Source organism: Rhinoraja longicauda, chromosome 24, assembly GCF_053455715.1.
Source record: "Rhinoraja longicauda isolate Sanriku21f chromosome 24, sRhiLon1.1, whole genome shotgun sequence".
In the NCBI taxonomy this organism is placed as follows: Eukaryota; Metazoa; Chordata; class Chondrichthyes; order Rajiformes; family Arhynchobatidae; genus Rhinoraja; species Rhinoraja longicauda.
The window spans coordinates 8,710,966-8,734,668 of record NC_135976.1 but is presented as its reverse complement, the minus strand read 5'-3'; the positions used below and the strand labels follow the sequence as shown (position 1 = coordinate 8,734,668).

At 40.8% G+C, this 23,703-nt stretch overlaps 1 protein-coding gene across 8 annotated transcripts in view; it reads right to left on the bottom strand.

Moving 5' to 3' along the window:
* Positions 1-23,703, bottom strand: part of LOC144605409 (ankyrin repeat and SAM domain-containing protein 1A-like) — a 212,225-nt gene that overhangs the window by 164,803 nt on the left and 23,719 nt on the right. For all 8 annotated transcript variants that reach the window (XM_078420614.1, XM_078420618.1, XM_078420617.1 and 5 more), the window contains exons 2-3: positions 7,138-7,218; positions 5,209-5,365 (exon numbers count right to left, since the gene is read on the bottom strand). In XM_078420614.1, coding sequence (XP_078276740.1) covers positions 5,209-5,365; positions 7,138-7,218 — 238 coding nt within the window. The remainder of the gene's footprint in view (positions 1-5,208; positions 5,366-7,137; positions 7,219-23,703) is intronic.

Genomic DNA, 23,703 nt, shown 5'->3' with positions numbered 1-23,703 from the left:
GATAAAATAAGGTTATACTGAAAAATAAAGATGAATGAACTGTGATAAAATGCAATGATAGTTAAAACAGTTGCAGATAACTTTAAAGAATTTAGATAGACAGCATTCAAATTAAAGTAACTCAATTTTATATTCCCTTAAAAAAAAAATTAAATAACAAAATAAAATTATATTAAATTATGAATGCACACAAAAGGTACACAGGCATTGTTCTTGGATTGAGTAGCCAGTTAGACTGCTTCTGCACAATAATGATAGGCACCTGGGCCATAACAAATATAAAAGGCTTAATAAAGCAGCAGTCTCTTCAGTGCTTTCTTTAAAAATGAAGTGCCCTACAAAAAAATTGAAACAATGAAGACAGAGAATACTGGAAATACCAGCAGACCAGCCAGTCTTATTGTCCCACGTATCCCTGGTTCAAAAAAATTGGGAAGCTTTTTAATGCTCCTACACTCAAGATCAAATGTTTGGACAAAAACACAATTCGATTTCAAGGTCGATTTCAAGTTACTGTTAAAATACTCCTAGAGACTTCCTTTTATACAAGTGCATCAGACTCAAGTACAGACACTCCTTGAATTACTCGAGGCTTACGTTTCGTAAACCCCTATGTCAGTCAGATTTTACGGAAGTTGGAAATATCTTAAAACGAGTTAGAAATTTTAAAAAATCAGATGCTGGTTAATACACAAAATGATACAAAGTGCAGGAGTAACTTAGCTGCTCAGCCAAAACTGGAAGGACAGCGAGCCTGACAAATGCTTTTAGATGTATGAAGTGGACGAGAAGCCCTCGCCATCCTCCCATTGCTATATTTGAGGTTCTCACTTTTATTAAACCCTTGGATCACGGCAAAACCTGCCCTCCCCGCCTCTCTAAAGCTGCTGTGTCCGAGCCCAACGGCTGCAAAGCATCTACATTCTTCAGTGTTGGAGCCCAGGCTTGGCTGAACTCGCTCTATTCTCAATCCAATTGCAATTTTAAATTTCCCTTCAAAATTGAGTTACCAAGGAAAAGGTTTCTGGAAGAATCATTGGATTCTCCATTTAGATTACTCTGAAATGATGTATAGGAAAATAACTGCAGATGCTGGTACAAATCAAAGGTATCACAAGGAAGAAGGGTCTCGACCTGAAACGTCACCCATTCCCTCTCTCCTAGATGCTGCCTGACCTGCTGAGTTACTCCAGCATTTTGTGATAACTCTGAAATGATTCTATGGACATGGCTGCAATAACACAGGTCAGTCAGGAAATAGGTTTACACAAGTGCGAGTTTGTGCAAGTCCCCTATTGCGTAAGTCGGGGAGTGCCTGTATTTTCGTGCCTATACACTTTAACTACAAACAACTGGGACTGATCAAACAGTCCAAAGTGAAGACCCAAAATGGTGCTCAAAAACAACAAGACAAAAGGGACGCTTTTCCCTGTCGTCTCAACTCCCAATTTACATGGTAGCGCAAGCTTGTTTCAACAGAAGATTAAGCAGCAAATGAAGGAAACTGCATGCAGGCAGAGCACATACGGCATTTGGTGTGGCAAGGTCATCAGCATGCTGTGCTGTCACATTAAACGTGAGCAGATGAGCATAGAGTTGCATTTGATTGGTTTTACTATGTGATGGGTCACAAAATATCATTGAAAATGAGTAATGAAGTAGTATTTAAATTATGTTTTAACCAAAAAATGCCTGACCTCAAATGCAAACGTTGAGTTTGCCATCAATAAAAAAAACAATTGAATAATCATCTTTCAACATTAATTCAGTTTTAGGCATAACATATTTTCAAATGTTTGGGTTATGAACAGCATTTCTGAAAATAATTTAATTTATACACTAATGCCCAAACAAACTAACACTACTTTGAGCACAATTTTACCCAAATGCAGAGAAACCTTTCTGAATCACAAATATGCCACGAACAATGGCATGAATCCTACTGTCAAAAATAGGAGGAAAAAAAATTCAATTGCTAGAAACCTAATTTTGATTGATAGCCGATTGATTTTGTTTTTATAGCTGAAGATATTTTTAGAATCATTTTGAACCAGTGCAGAATTTAATTACATAAATGCTATCTGCAGTTAACTATGGGCCACTGAACTATGTTGATCACTATTCTATCTTCTGCAGTAAACTAGGGTAACCCTAACTCACCGATTTTCCAGGTAATCAATGTATTCTTTTATATATTCTTCCATTTGAAGAACTTGTCCCTGGGAATACCATATCCATGGATGAGTCTGCAGAATCTTATAAAAGCCACCCTTGACAGTTCCCCAGTAGATCTAGTCTATCTGTTAGTTTTATCTGGAAGTCTAAACAACGTCCAGCCCCCCAACAAACCTGCACGTTTTGCTGTCATGGGCACAGGACGTTTTACTGCCCGGCATTCAGTTTGTGACTTGATTGCCAGGAGAGTGCCATTGGCTAGTATGAGTGGTGATGAGTGGTGTTATTATTTATAGATGATGTCAGAAAAAGCTTTAGTAGTGCAACCTCTCAATTATTCATGTTTGCTATGACTTGTGTACATTTGTGCAATTAAAATTTCTGCCTCACTAGATACAGCCTAATTTTTACAGTTTGCTTGTCCTGACCCACAATCTCAGAGTTGGCTGGAAAAATATGGTCACCATGCAGAATACAGACTTCTAAGAGATTTGTCTTCTGAGAAAACAATCACTATAAGTTCCTATGCACATATAAGGGAGGCAGCTTGGAAATATAAATTCTGAGAAAAAATTCTGTACAACCTCATTAATGTAACAACATGAAGGTAGTAGCATATTTCAATAAGGTTGTTCAGCCATCTAGGGAAAATGTGCCTTTGCGATTGAGCAGACTGGAACTGTTTAAGACATTAGTGAGTCCACAGCTGAAGTACCTGAACACATTTCTGGATATTGCATTGAAGTATGTGATTGCACTGGAGGGGGCATGGAGGAGAATGCCAAAGATGGTTAGTTCTTGTAAAGCTGTTCATAAAAACAATCTCGTTTTAGAAATAGCTACTTTTTAAATAAACAGATTGGACATAGTTTGTTCTTTATTTCAAACCCAACAAATGCCTACAATTTAAAAGATCCAACTTCTGCAATATACTGATGCTAAACTTTGGTAAACTGCACTGTTAATAATTCTTTTAAAATGTGCTCATTATTGCAGTTTGTGCAGTTTCATTCTTTTTGTTTGTTTAAATCAGAATTGAAAGCTAAAAATAAGAATGTACAGAGATAATTTGAAGATATCAGCTGCACAGTCTATGGAGAATTTTGCAGAGATGGATGTAATGCACTGAGAATTAGACCATGTATATTTAGACATTAGAAATGTTTACTTTTCTGGATCCATGGAAATTCCTCCAGCTGGCATTTGGTAGCCAAGTTTAGCAATGTTTTGTGCCCCAGGATGCCCCAAATAAAGCCTCCTTCTGATGTGCACAAAAATGTTTTCTACATTGCAAGGCATTCCACTTGCCTAGTAACTTGAACTATAGCAAGTACCTCCAGTGCCAGTGTGGACGTGTCTGTAATGCTGTAGAACCATTTCTCAACGTTCTATACTCAGGTATGTAGACATAACACCTGTAAACAAAATGCTGTTCACGCAATTAACGTTCATTGAAAGTATACTTAGCCATTATTTTAACAGTGGGTGCAATGCACTGCAAATACCATGAACATGTATATACCTCCATTGTTGTCTAACTCTTTCCTTATATTTCAAATAACAATCAAGTCCGTACAAGCTATTTTGCAGTAAATAATTTTGATGTTTTTAGTTGTGAAAGCAAACAATACCATAACCATTGTCACCTGAATGGGAAATCACTGGAATTATTCTGCATTGCTCAAATAATTAGATACAATAATTACCTCAGTATATGATACTTCAGCTATGTTTTTAGCGGTTTCTTCTTTCGACAAGAAATGATATCCGTCCAAATAATGCTCAGTAAAATACAAGAGAACATTTCCAAATGTTGATCAAGAACAAAACTAAGTTAATATGATCTTTCAAATTGATAAGATGAGATCAAAAACTCTCTTTAATCTTAGCTGGAGTTAAGCAACATAAAATAAGTGAAATACGCCGGTAGTTAGTTTCACTTTCTTGGACCTTTCAATTTGCCCTATGCCATGTGGGAGAATGAAGGCAATGATCGATAATGAGAAAATATGAACCTGTTCAAAATTCTGCACTTTTCATTGGTGCACACTAATTTCTTTAACTATGGTCACTTATGCTTTTTGTGGTTCTATTGAATTACCTGCAAGATATTACTGCAGAGTTGCTTGGCTACCAATCTGAATAAAATCAACATGGGTAAACTTAGTTCCCTTTGGCTACTGTTATAAGCCAAAGAACACAGGGGTGAAGTGCGGAAAAAAGATAGTTGGACTTAAGCTGTCCCAAGACAAGGTAATTACAGAGTAATACTCTTTTCCTTCTTTTATGTTCTTAGAATTTTTTTGATTTATTCTGTTCCTATATTTATTTATTTATTATATATTATATTTATATATTATATTATATTTATTATTTATTATATATTATATTTATTCTATATTATTCTATATTATTTCTAAAGACTGTAAAGAACACAGAAAATTAAAGCAATTAAGACCAACATACAACTTTTAAAACCAAATTGTGCTGATTCCAAACCCCACAAGATTAAAAAGTATTTTTCTCTTGTTTTTGACATGAACACAAATTGCAATTAAATGCTTTGATGGTCACTTTGAGCTCACATGGCTGATGCTTGTGATCAAACTCAATCGAGGAACATGCATGTTTGTGAGAAGAGGCTACAGTTATTCATCAATGTAAGCCTCAGTAGTATAAAATAAAAAAATGTTGCTGGAGACTTGAATAGTTTTTAAAAAATTGAAGCTGAAGCAGATTACAATATTCAAGGAATGGTATATATTCAGAACTTTACGAGGTGCCACAAATATTGAGAAATCTTGCTTTAATAAACTCTTGGTGAGTTGTATTGAGGATTATGTCAGGCTATCTCAGCGGACATTTAAACCACAAGATGAGACCACTTCTGTGCTCCATGTCTTCTGTGGAGTATTTCCATTGCACCTGAACATTATCAAAAGGAATTAGACAGCAAGATAAATTCCATCATCTTTAAAAATAGTTAGCATATCTGCTCCAACAACCCTCGTCACAAATCCCAAGACGTCAGACCTGTTCATTGACTTTTGCATGGGATGATCCTTGATGAATAAGTAGTTTCACTATCTGTGCATCCCCTTTCCAGGCAGCCAAATGAAGTGGATAGCATCCTTTATTATCTGCAATGTTAGTGGAGGCGTCATTCTTCAGCAGTGTTTCAACAACATCTCTAGGAGTAAATTAAAAACAAACAAATCTTAAAGCAGAAATGACACCAAAAAGATGCTCCAGTACTTTTCAAGGTGATGGAATTAAATCAGAGAGTGAATGACTTAACTATGAAAAAATGTGAACAGTGTATCCACATCAATTTACCTTTATCAACATTCAGCTCATGTGAATTTATTTTTGAAAATAACGCATGTGTGTGTTCTTTTTATGGTCACAATGGAAAATTACTGGGTACAACAGATTTCAAAGTGAGACGGGGGAAATTTTCCTCCTACAGCAAACCAATCTCTAACGCTTGTATTCATTTCTCTCAGAATGATTTCTCTTTTGAAGTAACACAAATAACTGACCTTTCCACTCCATTTACCTAGTCCATAATTCAGCTGACTGATCCGAGCGTCAATTCCACTTTCCGGCCTTTAATCCATATCCATCAATACGAATAACTAACATGAATCTATTGACCTTACAACTGACAATTTCAAGTGGGTCAGCACTCAATTGTTTTTGAAGGTGAGGGGCAATGGTGGTTGGGAAAAAAAGAGATTTCTACTGCATTTTGGTGACCATTTCCTGAAGCAATTTTGAATGAACTGGTTGTAATATTAAAATGTTGCCCTTTTATTCCCAATTCTCACAACACAGGAAACTGTTTTTCTTTTAATCGCACCAAATGCTTAACTTGAAAACCAAATCTTCAATGAATTAGGGAACACCACTTATGACTGTTCAACTTCTCATAGAACTGGGGAATTTTGACCCAGGTAGCTTTCTGATGAACTCGCTGGATTTTCCAGAACGAGATTGCATATCTCTTTGTGGCTTGAATGCGCTGACAATGACCAATGGTTTGATTGGAACTGACTGGTCTGTCCACTGAAACCGAATTGTTACTGACATGTATTCGTGTGGTGCAAACTCCAGGATATTGTGTTAGTTTGGAAGCCTGAATCTGTCAGTTCCCTTTGGTAGAGGATTAGCAACAAGGCAAGGTACTCTGCTGGGAGTTGAGGAGGAAGAAAACAAAAAAATCACTTGGATGCAGCAGCAGGTTAGACCTGCAATGGCATTCATTACATCGGGACGCTTTGTCAGACTGAGTTACTCCTCCCTCAGTCCACCGCCAGCAACACATCGTACCAGGCCACCGCCAGGCTCCCTCCCCTCCCGGCGGGAGGAGGAAGAGGAGTTGTCTGCGGCAGCGGAGGGGAGAGGCTGAATGGGCAAAGCAACAGGAGGAGGAGGATGTGCCGGTGAAGCAGCCAAATTGACGAACCTACAGGAAGAAGCAGCAGCCGGTGATCATGGAGGAAGCCCCGCAAGTGGAAGCACCCCGATGAAAGCGCTGTCCCCAGTGACTACAAAATGAGCCACAGCAACAGCTGTGCCAACCGGACCAGGGGATGGATGAAGAAGGGCTCACTGGTGTATCTTGCGAGTCGGGGATGGCGCCTGAAGCCGGGGCTAGAGAGGCAATGCAAGCTGGGATGGCTTCGGCAGGTCTGTCCCCAATAACCGAAATGCATTTTAACTGTACATTCATGTTCAAGCAGCATTCAACCATCGCAGACTTACCTTTAGAGAAAAAATGGCAATTCACAGAAACGCATTTAAGCTTTAAAGATGAGCTTAGTCCCTTTCTTTCAGAAAGAATTGCAAAGTAACTACTGCAGCTAGTTGCCTAACAAGTATTCATTTTACATTGAATACTACATTCTCAATAAACGAGAGCTAAAATCCAAATATTTTATCTGCAAACTCCTCACTTACTTTTGTCCATTTAGAGCAGCATGGTGGAGTGGAGTGTATCCTGAGCAATCCACACAATTGACATTTGGCCCTCTCCAAATACTGAAAAAGAAAATTTAAAGTATTTTTTCAGAAATATTATAATACTACCACCAACATCTCTTATGAACACAGCAAAAATCTTAGGAAATATATGACTCCAATCCTTACACCCAAAGAACTGACCAACCCATTATGATAGTGTACTAGATTATAAATTGTCTTTTAAGTGTATCTCTGCAGGACAAGGTCTAATCTCCTTTACCACTCATGGCTACATTGCTGCACGAAGGTATTGATCAGAAAATATCAAAGGAAATTTCTCTTCCTTCTATTACTCCACGTGACCAAACATCTCCATTTCAAACAATATTTGTTCTGCAGTCCTGCAAAAAAAAACATTCGAAAATAACGGTGTATAAGTGTATATGCAGAAAAGGCACCACAGCTTCAAGAACATTTACTTCACCTTCACCATCAACTAAAACTGCTTGCACATACAAACAGGTGGCAGCCATAGTTAAGCTGTTTGCCAATATAAGTTATATGATATTTTGCCCTAAAAGAGAAGGATGGAAATTGCTAGGCAGTCTCATCAAGGCAAAAATATGAAAAACTACATATGCTGGAAACATAAGAAAATAAAACAGATAACGCTGGAAATATTCAGCATTTGAAAACTGGTGCATTTCATATACTATTTGCAGGGTACCTACAACCTGAGTGAACCAGGCAAGTATTTCATCTCTAAAACCAAACAAATTTAGAGAGTGTAAAAGTCAGTGCATGATCTGAACGTGTGCAAGTTGAAATGGCTGAATTCAATGTGTTAACAGCACAGAAAGGGAAACTGAACAGAGGAAATGTTGGAACAAAACCTAAAAACTCCATATTTCGGAATCGTTTATTACTATTCATTTAAATGGGAGTCAGAGAGCAAGTAACAACTTTGACAAAGCTAATTGTAGAGCAGTGCACTTTGGTCAGCAACGTGGAACCTTCAGTATTCCTTTATGGGTTTTCCTTTGTGCAATGTTGCTTTGGGAAAGGGAGGGTGCTATTTCACAGAACTCTCCAGAACCACTAGCTGCCAAATATCAGCAACATAACGATGGGAGAAAAGAAGAAGCTCATACACATAAAACAGCTTTGATACACAATAGTTTTTGAGGAATGTATGCTGCAAATGTCACAAACAAACACTTTCAACCAAAAAATGCAACTCATCATGATTTTGACAACAATCTTTGGAAATGTTAATACTCATCATTCCTTTTAAATTAAAAAATACTGCATTAAATAATCAATACATAAGGAATGAAGAAAATTAAATCCAAGAAAGCTAAATTAATAAGTATATATTTCCCACAAGGACAGTCAGAATGCGGAATTCCCCCATCTTGACAGTCTCTTTGAGGCAAGCTCATTTGCCGAGGAGGCAATGTGGAACCACGCAAAGTTAAATTGTGGCAGTTCAACCACAGGAAGGGGAAAATACAAAAGCTTAATGACTTCAACATCATTTGACTACTAAGAATACATTATGAGTCAATTCTCTACACTACTTTTTCCCCTGTGTGTGATCCTCGCAACAAATTAGGAAATTTGAAATGCTGTCCTTGACACAAAAAATGGGTATACTGCACAAGCTTAAATTCAAAGCAAGAGTTTTCTCTCAATTTGTTTAAGTTTTAATTCAAGCTCAATAACGCCTTTGGTTTTGACATCTATATATTTTGCATTAATTTTCCTTTCTTGGCATGGGAATGCCATGCCACACAAGAAGTTCAACACCACAAATGCTTGAAATGCGTAGTTCCAATACTTCAAGATTCAAGGGGTTTAATGTCATGCCAGTTCCATACACGGTACAATCCTGTGTGAAAATCTTGTGCTGGAGGATTCCGTACAGTAAATTAAACATTAAATTATAAAGTGTGTGCATTAAATTACAAAATGAACATTAAATTATAGAGCTACAGGTACAATAGATGTGGTTGGAGGAGGTGCAGGTGAACCTCTGTCTCACCTGGAAAGACTGTTTACAATAGATGAGCTTGGAGGAGGTGCAGGTGAACCCAACAGATGAGGTTGTAGGAGGTGCAGGTGAACCCAATAGATGAGGTTGGAGGTCCATCCAAGGACCCAAACAGTCTTTCCAGGTGACAGAGGTTCACCTACACCTCCTCCAACCTCATCTATTGTATTCGCTGCTCTAAATGTCAACTTCTTTACATCGGCGAAACCAAACGCAGGCTCGGCAATCGTTTCGCTTAACACCTTCGCTCAGTCCGCCTTAACCGACCTGATCTCCTGGTGGTTGAGCAACTCCCCCTCCCACTTCGACCTTTCTGTCATAGGCCTCCTCCAGTGCCATAGTGAGGCTCACCGGAAATTGGAGGAACAGCACCTCATATTTCGCTTGGGCAGCTTGCAGCCCAGCAGTCTGAACGTCTCCAACTTTAGATAGTTCCTCTGTCCCTCTCTTCCCCTCCCCCTTCCCAGTTCTCCCTCTATCTTCCTATCTCCACCTATATCCTTCCTTTGTCCCGCCCCCCCTGACATCAGTCAGAAGAAGGGTCTCGACCCAAAACGTCACCCATTCCATCTCTCCTGAGATGCTGCCTGACCTGCTGAGTTACTCCAGCATTTTGTGAATTAAATTATAGAGAGTCCAGTTCAGGTGAGTTTCAGGGTTGGTTAGTTCAGCAGCCTGAGGGAAAAAGCTGTTTGAGTGTCTAGTGGTTCGAGAGCTGAGGGCAGCAGACAGAATAGACCTTCGTCCAGGTGGCTGGGTCTTTGATGATCCTCGGGGCTTTTCCAACGCACCACCTGGAGTAGTTGTCCTGGAGGGAGGACAGCTCTCACCCTGTGATGCGCTAGGCTCTTCGGGCGTGGATGGTGCAGCTGCCATGCCAGGTGGCATGTCAGGATACAGCCTGTCAGGATACAGCCTGTCAGGATGCTCGCCAAGGTGCCTCTGTAGAAATCCCCAAGGACCTGGGGGTTCATGCCAAATTTCTTCAGTCACGTAAGGTTGTAGAGGCACTGTTGCGCCTTTTTTGTGATGGTGGAAATGTGGGTGGTCCAGGTCAGGTCCTCTGTGAGGTGGACACTGAGGAACCTGAAGCTCTCCACTCCCACACCGTTGATGTTGATGGGGTGGGGGTGCACCCCCCCCCCCTCCCTCCCTCCTGTATTCGACGATCATCTCCTTGGTCTTGTCGACGTTAAGAGATTGTTGGCCTGGCACCACTGTGTCAGGGCCACTACCCCCTCTCTGTCGGACGACTCGTCCCTGTTGGTGATGCTGGTTTATGCAGAATGACATTGAACATTAGACTTCATCTTTGAGCAATAATCTTTATGCAATGATCTCAACACATTAGTATAGTAAACACAGGAATGAATGCTCAAAAGTTGTTCTTATGCTGGCCTCTTGATTTAAGTCAACGTAGTGGTCCTTAGTAAATCCACTTCTACTGATTATTGTCAAAATTGTATCCGTGAGATCAAAGAATAAATTATCTGCACAAGTCACAAGGTGCGTATTGCATGGGGAAATGAAGAAACCTTTAAACAAAAGCCTAGAAAGAGGGACGGACCCTCCTCAAACTATCCAGAGTTCTCCAGAATCTCCCAGCTACCAATCGGCAGCAACAGAAGGATCTGAGACAAAGAAGATACTTCTAAACAAAAAATATTTTTTACATACAACTCAATCTTTTTTGATGGATTTATTTTGCAAATGTCAAACTAATGTTTTCAACTTACAAATGTCAGGGGGGGGGGGGGGGGGGGGGGTTGCCCTTACTTTAAAAATATGTAAAAGCACAAAGTTGTGTTTGAAGTATCACCAGAAATGATCAGCGTCACAAACTCAAAACTGATTCAATATTCCCCAATAACTAGTAAATCAGAGAAGCTGAGAATTGGCCAGTTATTGCTGCATCTTAAATGTTGTATTTGGCAGTGTTGAAATTAATAAGTGGTCTTAACAGAATTTGATTTTTACCTTTTAACAATAATGACAAATGAAAACGTTTTTTAAAAAGTATTTATAATTTGGTCAATTTATTGATTGCAGTGAATGTCAGATAAAATCGTTAACTTGTCATCTCTTGCTCCATGCAGCTTTATGCAAACTTGACTAAGTAATAAGTATGTTAACTGTATTAGAGAATCATTTGAAAAAGGAATAAAACATTTCTCTAATCAACTGTGTGGGAATTTAATACATGATACATTATAAACATCAGCTCTCTCTACATGTTCTTTTTAGCATAATGGCTAATGTTATTAAGAGCATTCATTTCAAAATAAATCAGGATTTTACTGTGGAAGTTAAAATGCATCCTAACTCAGGTTGATACCAAAAGGTGTTATTAACAGGAGCAGCAGAATAAAGTAGCTTACTGCTGAAATTTGCTGTTTGTTTTATACTTTAATGATATGGAAGACAGTGCAGTTTACCTGATTAATAAATTTGCATATGACACCAAAATTGGTGGTAGATCAATGGATGGAGACCTAAGTTCACAACAAGATCTACATCAGTTGTGAAGGTGTACCAAGGAATGGCCAATGGAATTTAACTCTGACGTGTGAGGTGTTGTATTTCAGTATGTCAAATATTCAGTAAGTCGTGTAGCAGGACTTGCACAGTTAAGGGCAGTGCCCTGGAGAATGTTGCAGAACAGTGTTCTGGGAATACAGATGCACAGTTCCCAAAAATAGAGAGTCAGTTTAACAGTGTAGTGAAGCTTGCTTTCATTGGGAAGAGTATACACCGATCAGCCAAAACATTATGACCTGATGAGCCAAAACATTATGACCACCTGCCTAACATGCTGTTGCTCCTCCGTGTGCAGCCCCATATGCAGCAGGGTGCGATGCACTGTGTATTGTGACACATTCCTCCCGTGACCATTAAAATTTTCTATGACATGCCACAGTAGACCTTCCTTCGGTTCGGACCAGATGGGATAGCCTTTGTTGCCCTCGCGCATCAATGAGCCTTGGGCGCCCAACACCCTGTCGCCAGTTTGCGGTTTGTCCCTCCATAGACCACTGTCAGTAGGTACTCACCATTGCTGACCGGGAGCACCCCACAAGCCTTGCCGTTTCAGAGATGCTCTGACCCAGTCGTCTGGCCATAACAATTTGGCCCTTGTCAAAGTCGCTCAGGTATTTCCTCCTGCCCATTTCTCCTGCATCCAACACATCAACTTCAAGAACTGACTGTCCACTTGCTGCCTGATATATCCCACCCCTTGACAGGTGCCATTGCAACAAGATAATCAGTGTTATTCATTTCGCCTGTCAGTCGTCATAGTGTTTTGGCTGATCGGTGTAGATTGAAAGTTGGAACATCATTGTGGAGCTGTGCAAATCGTTGGTGAGACCACACTTGTAGTAGTGTGTACAGTCCTGATCATCCAGCGACAGGAAGGATGTCATTACATTGGAAAGGGTGCAGAAGGGCATTACAGGCATGGATAAAGTAAACAATCATTGTTCTTCCCCAGGGCAGAGGATATAAAATCTAGTGGCTGAAGGTGAAAGAAGAGAAATTTAAGAGACGTCAGGGGTAACTAGTTCACTCAGAATGTAGCCCATAACTGGAATGAGCTGTCAGAAGAAGCTAAAGAGTAGATACAGTGCCCTCCATAAAGACCCATCATTTATTTATTTGCCTCTGTACTCCACAATTTGAGATTTGTAATAGAAAAAATCCCATGGTTAAAGTGCACATTGTCAGATTTTAATAAAAGCCATTTTTATACATTTTGGTTTCACCATGTAGAAATTACAGCAATGTTTATACATAGTCCCCCCATTTCAGGGCACCATAATGTTTGGGACACTGCAATGTCATGTAAATGAAAGTAGTCATATTTAGTATTTTGTTGTATATCCTTTGCATGCAATGACTGCTTGAAGTCTGCGATTCATGGACAGTTGCTGGGTGTCTTCTCTGGTGATGCTCTGCCAGGCGTGTATTGCAGCCATCTTTAGCTTATGCTTGTTTTGAGGGCTAGTCCCTCAAAAAGTTTTCTTTTCAGCATATAAAAGTCATGCTCAATTGGGTTCAAATCGGGTGATTGACTTGGCCACTCGAGAATTGACCATTTTTTAGCTTTGAAAAACTCCTTTGTTGCTTTAGCAGTATGTTTGGGATCATTGTCTTGCTGTAGATTGACCCGCCGGCCAATGAGTTTTGAGGCATTTATTTGAACTTGAGCAGATAGGATGTGTCTATACACTTCAGAATTCATTATGCTACTACCATCAGCAGTTGTGTCATCATTGAAGATAAGAGACCCAGTACCTTCAGCAGCCATAAATGTCCAGGTCATAACGCCCCCACCACTGTGTTTCACAGACAAAGTGGTATCTTGGGCAGTTCCTTCTCTCCTCCATACTTTGCTCTTGCCATCACTCTGATATATGTTAATTTTTGTCTCATCTGTCCACAAGACATTTTTCCAGAACTGTTGTTGCTCTTTTAAGTACTTTTTGGCAAGCTGTAATCTGGCCATCCTTTTTTTTTTTTGCAGCTAACCAGTGGTTTGCATCTTGCAGTGTAGCATCTGTATTTCTGTTCATGAAGTCTTCTGCAGACAGTGGTCATTGACAAATCCACAGCTGATTCCTGAAGAGTGTTTCTGATCTGTTGGACAGGTGTTTGGGGATTTTTCTTCAAGAGAGAATTCTTCTGTCATCAGCTGTGGAGCTCTTCCTTGGCCTGCCAGTCTCTGTGATTAGTAAGCTCACCAGTGCTCTCTTTCTTCTTAATGATGTTCCAAAACAGTTGATTTTGGTAAGCCTGTTTGGCTGATGTCTCTAACAGTTTTATTCTTGTTTCTCAATCTCATAATTGCTTCTTTGACTTTCATTGGCACAACTTTGGTCCTCATGTTGATAAACAACAATAAAAGTTTCCAAATGTGATGAAAGACTGGAGGAAAGTCTAGATGCTGAGAGCTCTCTTATACCTGCATTAAGGAGGCAATTAAACCTAAGCAATAATAAACCCCTGTGAAGTCATGTGTCCCAAACATTATGGTGTCCTGAAATGGGGGGACTATGTATAAACACAGTTGTAATTTCTACATGGTGAAAACAAAATGTATAAAAATGGCATTTAATAAAATCTGACAATGTGCACTTTAACCACATGTGATTTTTTTCTATTACAAATCTCAAATTGTGGAATACAGAGTCAAATAAATAAATGATGGGTCTTTGTCCCAAACATTATGGAGGGCACTGTACTTATGACTTTTACAAAATATTTGGACAGATATATCGATAGTGAGCCATGGGCCAAATGTAGGAAAATGGGACCAGCCCAATATGCCAACTTAGTCTGAAGGGTCGGTGTTCATGCTGTACAGCTGTGAGACGATATCATACACAAGAACAATGAGTAGAGCAAAAGGAAAAATAAACAGCATACTGATTATAACATTACAGCTACAGAAAAGGTGTAGACAAAAAATTGCAAACGTTAAGATGTGGGAAAAATAACTAAAAATGTGAAGAAAGCATGTGTTTTTCCAAAAATGGTTAGCGTCTTTTAAACACTTCTCGGGGTACTAGAAGAGGCAGATTCAATTGCAGCATCCAGTAAGGAGCTGGACAAACAAGCAAAATAAAGGAATTTGTAAAGCTTTGGGCAAACCCCATTGGAGTGGGAGAAACGAGATTGCTCCAACATTGAGATGATCTAAGATGGACACAAAAAGCTGGAGAAACTCAGCGGGACAGGCAGCATCTTTGAAAAGAAGGAATGGGTGATGTTTCGGGTCGATCTAGATGGCCTACATCAACGCAGTAACATTCTGTGATTCTGCACATTCAGAAAATGGGAAAGTGTCCAAGCAGCTTTTTATCTTAAACTTCTCCTACTTCTGCTGAAACACATCCCTCCGCAGAAGTTTCCTTAGATAAGTAAAAATAATCCGCTTGAATGTAGAGAATTGGCAAATTGTTAAGAAAAAGTTTTGTTTCTCACAAAATTTCTTGCCAATTAAGTTCATGACAAATGTGCATATCCAAGATTAAGTTTGCACAGATATTAAACAACGCCAAGATTGATTCCGCTCGTCAGCTCAGCCGATCCCTAATTTTCTCTACCAACATAACTCCCATCTATTGCACAAATACATCAACCTCATTACATTCAATGCATTTCAACATTTCCGTGAGGGACATGGCAAGAACTTGCTTTCATGAAGCTTGAAGATGGTGCAATAAATTTCTGATCATGATTTTCTATATGTGCTTATCCACATACTCTAGGGGCTAGTGGAATCAAGGGATATGGGGAGAAGGTAGGCACAGGTTACTGATTGTGGATGATCAGCCACGATCACAATGAATGGCAGTGCTGGCTTGAAGGGCCAAATGGCCTCCTCCTGCAACTATTTTCTATTTCTATGTTTCTATAACTAAGTGAAATCAACAAGTTTCACATAAATAGAAGCATCTTTGTAATTTCAGCAAATTTTGGTCCAATATGTCACAGGACGATAGTGGTGGATGACGAACTGCAATTAGTCATTTCAACATTACACAGGAAGGACAGTGGAACAATATCATGAAAGATAAACAGGCGATGAAGTTCAATAATTCAGGGTAGTAGACAGAAATTCCTCCTTGTGTAATTTAAACACACAGATAGTGCAAAGGATGTTGTGAAGGACATTAAAAGAAACTCAAACTTGTTAAACAGTACTTTGCTTGTAAGTTTATTAAAATACTTGGTCATGTTGAGCAAGCTATAAAATGAAATCAGGAGGGCAAAAAGGGGACAGGAGATAGCTCTGGCAGATAGCGTTAAGGATAAATGACATTAAGGACATTCCCAAGAGATTTTATGTACATAAAAGGGAAAAAGGGTAACCAAAGAGAGAGTGGGAGCTTTCAGGGATCAAAGCGGTGAACTCTGTGTAGAGCCACACTACATAGGAAAGGTACTCAACAAATATTTTGTTGCTTTAGCAGTATGTTTGGGATCATTGTCTTGCTGTAGATTGACCCGCCGGCCAATGAGTTTTGAGGCATTTATTTGAACTTGAGCAGATAGGATGTGTCTATACACTTCAGAATTCATTATGCTACTACCATCAGCAGTTGTGTCATCATTGAAGATAAGAGACCCAGTACCTTCAGCAGCCATAAATGTCCAGGTCATAACGCCCCCACCACTGTGTTTCACAGACAAAGTGGTATGCTTTCGATCTTGGGCAGTTCCTTCTCTCCTCCATACTTTGCTCTTGCCATCACTCTGATATATGTTAATTTTTGTCTCATCTGTCCACAAGACAGCTGCTAGAGAGTATTTGGAGGGATACGATATGCATGCATTTAGATGGATAAGAGCTGATTAGGGATAGTCAGCATTGTTTTGTACAAGGGAGGAAGTTTCTCACAAATTTGATTGAGTTTCTTATGCAGATGTGACCAAAAGGTTAATGAGGGCAGAACAGTTGGGAGGAGTTGGCTGCGCCTAACGGCTGCGGCTCTCTGGCAGTCTGTTTGTCTTTTTTTCTTTTTTTTTGTTTGTGTCGGTGTTGGGATGGTTTTTGTTTCTGTTTTTGGCTGTGTATGTGTGTGGGGGGGTGGGGGTGGGTGTGGGTGGGGTGGGGTGGGGCGGGGGAAACCTTTCTTTTATTAGGTCTCTTCCCCGGGGCGCAGCTCGCCCGCGGGGCCTTCCATCGCCCGGCACGGCTCGGCCGCTGGACTTAACATCGCCGGCGCGGCTCGGCTGCGGGGTGTTTCAGTGCCCGGCGCGGCTCGGCCGCGGGACGTTTCAGTGCCCGGTGCAGCTCGGCTGCGGGACGTTTCAGTGCCCGGTGCGGCTCGGCCGCGGGACGTTTCAGTGCCCGGTGCGGCTCGGCTGCGGGACGTTTCAGTGCCCGGTGCGGCTCGGCTGCGGGACGTTTCAGTGCCCGGCGCGGCTCGGCTGCGGGACTTAACATCGCCGGGGCGTTTCAGTGCCCGGTGCGGCTCGGCCGCGGGACGTTTCAGTGCCCGGTGCGGCTCGGCCGCGGGACGTTTCAGTGCCCGGTGCGGCTCGGCCGCGGGACATTTCGGTGCCCGGTGCAGCTCGGCCGCTGGACTTAACATCGCCCGGTGCGGCCGCGGGACGTTTCGGTGCCCGGGGCGGCTCGGCCGCGGGGCCTTCCATCCCCTTGCGGGGGCTGTGCGTGTCGGTTGCCTCGGTAGGGGTCGAGCTGTCTGTCCGTGGGTGCGGGGGGAGGAGAGGGGAAGTTTTGTTGCCTCCATCACAGTGAGGGGGTGTTTGGAGTCACTGTGATGGATGTTTGTGTTTGGGGTCGTGTGTCCTGTGTTCTTTTCTTTTTTTGCTGTGTCTTGTGACTGCTGAAATTTCGTTCGGTGTTGTGCCGAATGACTATAAAGTTTTGTTATGTTATGTTATGTTATGTTATGTTAACTGTAGATGATGTATATATGGACTTCAGCAAAGCATTCGACAAGTTTCTGAAAGGTTAGATTGCATGCAATCCAAGGAGAGAGAGCTGAATGGAAGGAAGCAGAGTGTAATGGTGGAAGGTTAATTTTTGGACTGGAGGCCTGTGACTAGTGGTGTGCCTCAGGGTTTGGTGCTGGGCCCTTTACATCAATGACTTGGATGAGAATGTACACGGCAAAATTAGCAAGTTTGCAGTTGACACAAAAGTGGGTGGTATTGTAGATAGTGAAGATGGCAAGCAAAAATTGCAGCAGGATCTTGATCGGTTGGACAGGTGGGCTGAGGAATGGTTAATGGAATTTAATACATATAAATGAGAGGTGTTGCATTTTGCAAAGTCTATCATGGGCAGGACCTACACAGTGAATGGTCACACTCTGGGGAGTGTTGTAGAGCAGAGGGATCAAGGAGTGCATGTACATAGTGCCTTGAAAGAGGCGTCACAGGTAGGTAGGGAGGTCAAAATGGCTTTCGGCAAATTATCCTTCATCATTTTGAGTATGGAAGTTGGGAGGTCATGTTGCAGTTATACAAGACGTTGGCGAGGCCACTTTTAAAGGATTGTGTTCCGTTTTGGGCATCATGTCGTCAACCTGGAAAGGGTGCAGAGAAGATTTACGAGGATGTTGCCAGAATTCGACGGCCTGAGCTATTGGGGGAGGTTGAGAAGGCTGTCTATTCCGTGAAGTGCAAGAGGGTGAGGGATGATCTTATAGAGGTGTATAAAATCAAGACAGGAATAGATCAGGTAGATGCATAGAGTATTTTGTCCAGAGTATGGGAAATCAAGAACCAGAGGACATAGAAACATAGAAAATAGGTGCAGGAGTAGGCCATTCGGCCCTTCGAGCCTGCACCGCCATTCAATATGATCATGGCTGATCATCCAGCTCAGTAGCCTGTACCTGCCTTCTCTCCATACCCCCTGATCCCTTTAGCAAAAAGGGCCACATCTAACTCCCTCTTAAATATAGCCAATGAACTGGCCTCAACTACCTTCTGTGGCAGAGAATTAATAGGTTTAAGGTGAGGGGGGAATGATTTAATGGGATTTTTACACAAAGGGTGGTGGGTGTTTGGAATGAACTCCTGGAGGAGGTAGTTGAGGCAGGTACTATTGCAGCATTTAAGAAACATTTTGACATGGATAGGATAGGTTTAGAGGAACATGGGCTAAACGCAGGCAGGTGGGACTAGTGTAGATGGGACATGTTGGTTGGTGTGGGCAAGTTAAGTTTCCACACTGTATGACTCTTTGATTCAATGTTGGTTTGAACATCGCTCACTGGGTTACCTTTTCCAGTTTCTCCAAAGTTACCATTGATAGGAATTTGCAAACAGAGGCATACTGCACGGAAACTGGCCTGCCAGCCCAACTCCTGCAGGTTTTATACCCAAGATAGTCCCATTTGCCTGCACCTGTTGAAATGTCCTTTAAACATTGCCATTGTAACTATCTCCAGTTTCCTCGAGTAGCTAATATATGCACCACCCATGAAACTGCCTTTTAGGTCAAACCTTTCCCCACTCACCTTAAAACTATACCCTAATTCTGATCCTTCTATCCTGGAAAATAGTCTGATCAGTTACCTTATCCATGTCTCTCATGATTTTGTATACATCTACAATGTCACTCTTAGCCTCCTGTGCTGCAGGGTTTAAAAGTCTCGACTTGAAACTCCAGCCCTCGAATCCTGGCAACATATGGGTGAATCTATTCTGCACCATTTCCAGCTTAATGACATCTTCTTATTCTTATGAAAGGTAGGTGGGGGTTAAAGTTTGGGAAGCCAATCCCAGAGTTTCGGCACAAGCACCATGGGAGGTAAATGGCACAGATGTGGCATAAGAGCAGTCTAAATTAATTGGATTTATCTGTGCACCTGTTGAAATGTCCTTTAAACATTGCCATTGTAACCACCCCCATCTCTGCCAAAGTAGCTGATCTTTGGAATGGAAAAAAATCTGCTGTCAAAACCTGTGTTTCAGGTTAAGTAGAATGCCACAGTTGGTCTGGTTCAATCTGAAACAAGGGCAAGAGATTAAACAATAACAAAGAAATGAAGCTTACGAGGGTCTTTTTTTAACTGCTGGAAAGTATGGGGCTTCAAGGGCTGAATAGTGGACAAGTTGATATCCCAGAGGCAATACTAAAAATACAAACTGTTAGTCCTGGGAGTTGACAGCTGGTATGAACCTATGTACTTAATTAAGGTCATAGTGGAAAAAATGTAGTCAGTATAAAAACCTTCAAGCTGCAAATTAGGGGAGAGTAAAACTAGAGGTATGAAAAGGCACTGAAAGTAGTAAATAAATACATATAACAACTTCTGTTCCTCCACATGCATAGACTCTCTTCACTTTATGGAAAAATTGCAATACTGACTTCCGGGATTGCAAACAATACCCACCACCCGAAGGGAGGGATGGTCTGTACCAGCCTAAAAATAAAATGTTACAAATGTTTGTGAAGCATTAGCAGATCAAATCAAATCCATGGATACTAAATGGGGCCACAATTTAACATTTGGCCCAACTGGAATCCAGACAACTTCCCCAATTAATCACCATACTGATTGTTGTGAAACCCAAGAGCCTCACATGGAATGCAAATTGTACAATCTAATCGATATCTAAACCAATGAACACATTGTACTTTTCAAGGTAAATTTTTAAATTTTCAGACAGCTACAAATCATTGTGATCTTCAATGTCAGTCCCAAAACCAAAGGTCAAACCTAATTTGTGTCAAAACGGAACATGGCAGTGCAAGGTGCTGACTGATGCAATTTCCAAGCTGAGGAAACATTTATTTTGAAATTGCTTCCTGAAGTGGCCCTACAACACCAGTTGCAAATCTTACAATAATAGACTATGCTTATGATGTCATGATGGTCATGCTGTGGGTAAAACAAACTACTTAAAACTGCACATTACATTTGAATAATAATTTGTCTAAATAACTATCCAACCACGGCCTAAATTATGGACATAATTCAGAACAACAAATCAGCGTTTAATTATTTGTTGCTGAACACTTTCATCAGACAGGGAACTACTGGGCTGGATCAAACTTAACCCCAGCTGCTCCATGGAACATTATTGGTTGCTTCCTGCTCATTCCTCAACTCATCTGCAATTTCTTTTGCAGCAAAGTGGAAGCTGCAGATGAGTTGAGTTAAGTCTGTTGTCAGTGCATCTGATCATCCTTTCTCAGTAGGTTCACCACTCAACTAAGCATCAGGATACCCTCCCCCCCAAAAAAACATGACGCCATTCATTTGAAAACCATTACCCGTGTATGAAAAGTTACATCCAATTAAATGGTTTACTTAATTTTTCTATACTTTCATGCTTTTAACTAAATTTCCAGCTTTTTAAGCTATTTAATTCGACTCGTCTTTAGTTAATTACTTTTCCATTTGAACAACTTTTAAAATGCAGATTAAGATTTTTTTTTTAAATCCCTGCAAGGCTGTAGATAGGAGTTAGCTGTCAAAAGATTATCAAGAGCATTCCACAGACCAAGCCCAAGGATATGGCATCTCGCTGACCGACCTGACCTCCCATACTTGCTAATCGTTCAGCAATGCTGTGCGTGGCACCTGGGCCAGCCTTCCAAATCTGCAACAGATTAGTGCAAATGTGCAAGGTCTGCAGGCAGTCAGCTGAACACAGGATAGTCCAACTAATTATTGCTTTGAACATTGCCCGTTTCTGATTGAATTTAATGGTTATTTGGAGACTTACTGAAGATGAGAACCCCAAATCAAATTCCGACCACTCATTTGCATTGTTAGCTTGCCAAACTCATAGAACATAGAAAATAGGTGCCCTTTGAGCCAGCACTGCCATTCAATATGATCATGGCTGATCATCCAAAATCAGTACCCCATTCTGGCTTTTTCCCCATATCCCTTGATTCGCTTAACCCTAAGAGCTATATCTCTCTCTTGAAAACATCCAGTGAATTGGCCTCCCCTGCCTTCTGTGGCAGATAATTCCACAGAGTCACAACTCTCTGGGTGAAAAAGTTTTTTTCTCATCTCAGTCCTAAATGGCCTACCCCTTATTCTTAAACTGTGACCCCTGGTTCTGGACTCCCCCAACATCAGGAACATTTTTTCTGCATCTACCCTGTCCAATCCTCTTAAGAATTTTATATGTTTCTATAAGATCCCCTCTCATGCTTCTAAATTCCAGCAAATACAAGCCCAGTGGACCCATTCTTTCATCATATGTCAGTCCCGCCATCCCAAGAATTAACCTGGTGAACTACGCTGCACTCCCTCAATAACAATAATGTCCTTCTTCAAATTAGGATGTTAGGAGGTTGCAGGATGACCTGGACAGGTTGAGTGAGTGGGCAGATGCAGTATAATATAAATAAATGTGAGGTTATCCACTTTGGCGGCAGAAACGAGGCAGATTATTATCTCAATGGAGTTAGATTAGGTAAGGGGGAGGTGCAGCGAGACCTGGGTGTCCTTGTACCCAGTCACTGAAAGTTACGTGCAGGTACAACAGGCAGTGAAGAAAGCTAATGGAATGTTGGCCTTCATAACAAGAAGATTTCAGTATAGGTTCTTCTGTAGTTGTATAGGGCACTGGTAAGACCACATCTGGAGTATTGTGTACAGTTTTGGTCTCCTAATTTGAAGAAGGACATCCTTGTAATTGAGGCAGTGCAGCGTAGTTTCACGAGATTGATCCCTGGGATGGCGGGACTGACATGTGAGGAGAGATTGAAAAGACTAGGCTTGTATTCACTGGAGTTTAGAAGGATGAGAGGGGATCTTATAGAAACATATAAAATTATAAAAGGACTGGACAAGCGAGATGCAGGAAAAATGTTGCCAATGTTGGGCGAGTCCAGAACCAGGGGCCACAGTTTTAGATTAAAGGGGAGGCCATTTAAAACTGAGATGAGAAAAAACTTTTTCACCCAGCGAGTTGTGAACTTGTGGAATTCTCTGCCACAGAAGGCAGTGGAAGCCAAATCACTGGATGGATTTAAGAGAGAGTTAGATAGAGCTCTGGGGGCTAGTGGAATCAAGGGATATGAGGAGAAGGCAGGCACTGGTTATTGATTGGGGTTGATCAGCCATGATCACAATGAATGGCGATGCTGGCTCGAAGGGCCAAATGGCCTCCTCCTGCACCTATTTTCTATGTTTCTATCTTTCTATAATTGAAAATGCTTTTTGGTGAATTCTTTACTTTCAATTCACTGCCCTGAGCACACTGCATGAAAATGTGACCTAGAGAAGGGAGTGAAAACCTTAACTAGACTCAAGATAATTGTTTTCTCCGAACAATTACAAAATGGTTTTATCTATGATCGACACAGCAATATGGATAAGGCACTAACAATTTCAGTTTACATTGCCTGAAATCAATTTCACTTAAATTATTACTCTTTCAATGGATGCATATTGCCCACATCTTACTGTCCAGATCATCAATATTTTAATATATTTCTAACATTTGGGAACGACCTTTAATCTCATCTTCTGGTTCAGACTCTGCACAGTTTTCTTTCATATTCCCCCAATAAATCGGTCTCCATTTTCAACGTTCATTTCATTATGCAACATTTCTGCAACATGACTTACAAAGTTCTATAGTGTTACTTTGTGCAAAGTGTGCATTGCAAAAGAGAATTCAAAATGCAAGCCATGACATCGAAGTCTTATCTCTTCAGAAACTTGGAATGCAGTGGTCATCAAACTTTTAATTATTTGATCATACAGGAATTCGAATATGAACTCCGACAAAAATTTGTGATTGTGAATTTATAAAGCCATCAAGGCAAAAAATGCAATATTATCATGAGGTCATAGAAATTTAGTTTAGAAAGGGGGGCAATTAACCAGTTGCTTCTATGACAGCCAAGTTATTTACAATTTGCAGATTTTGGCCTGTGGCCACTCACTTTAAATTCCCACCAAGTGTTTATCCAGGTATTATATAAATATTCTTGTCTCCACCATCCTTTCAGGTAGAAAGTTCCTGTGCACCACCACCCATCCCGTACTGCTTTT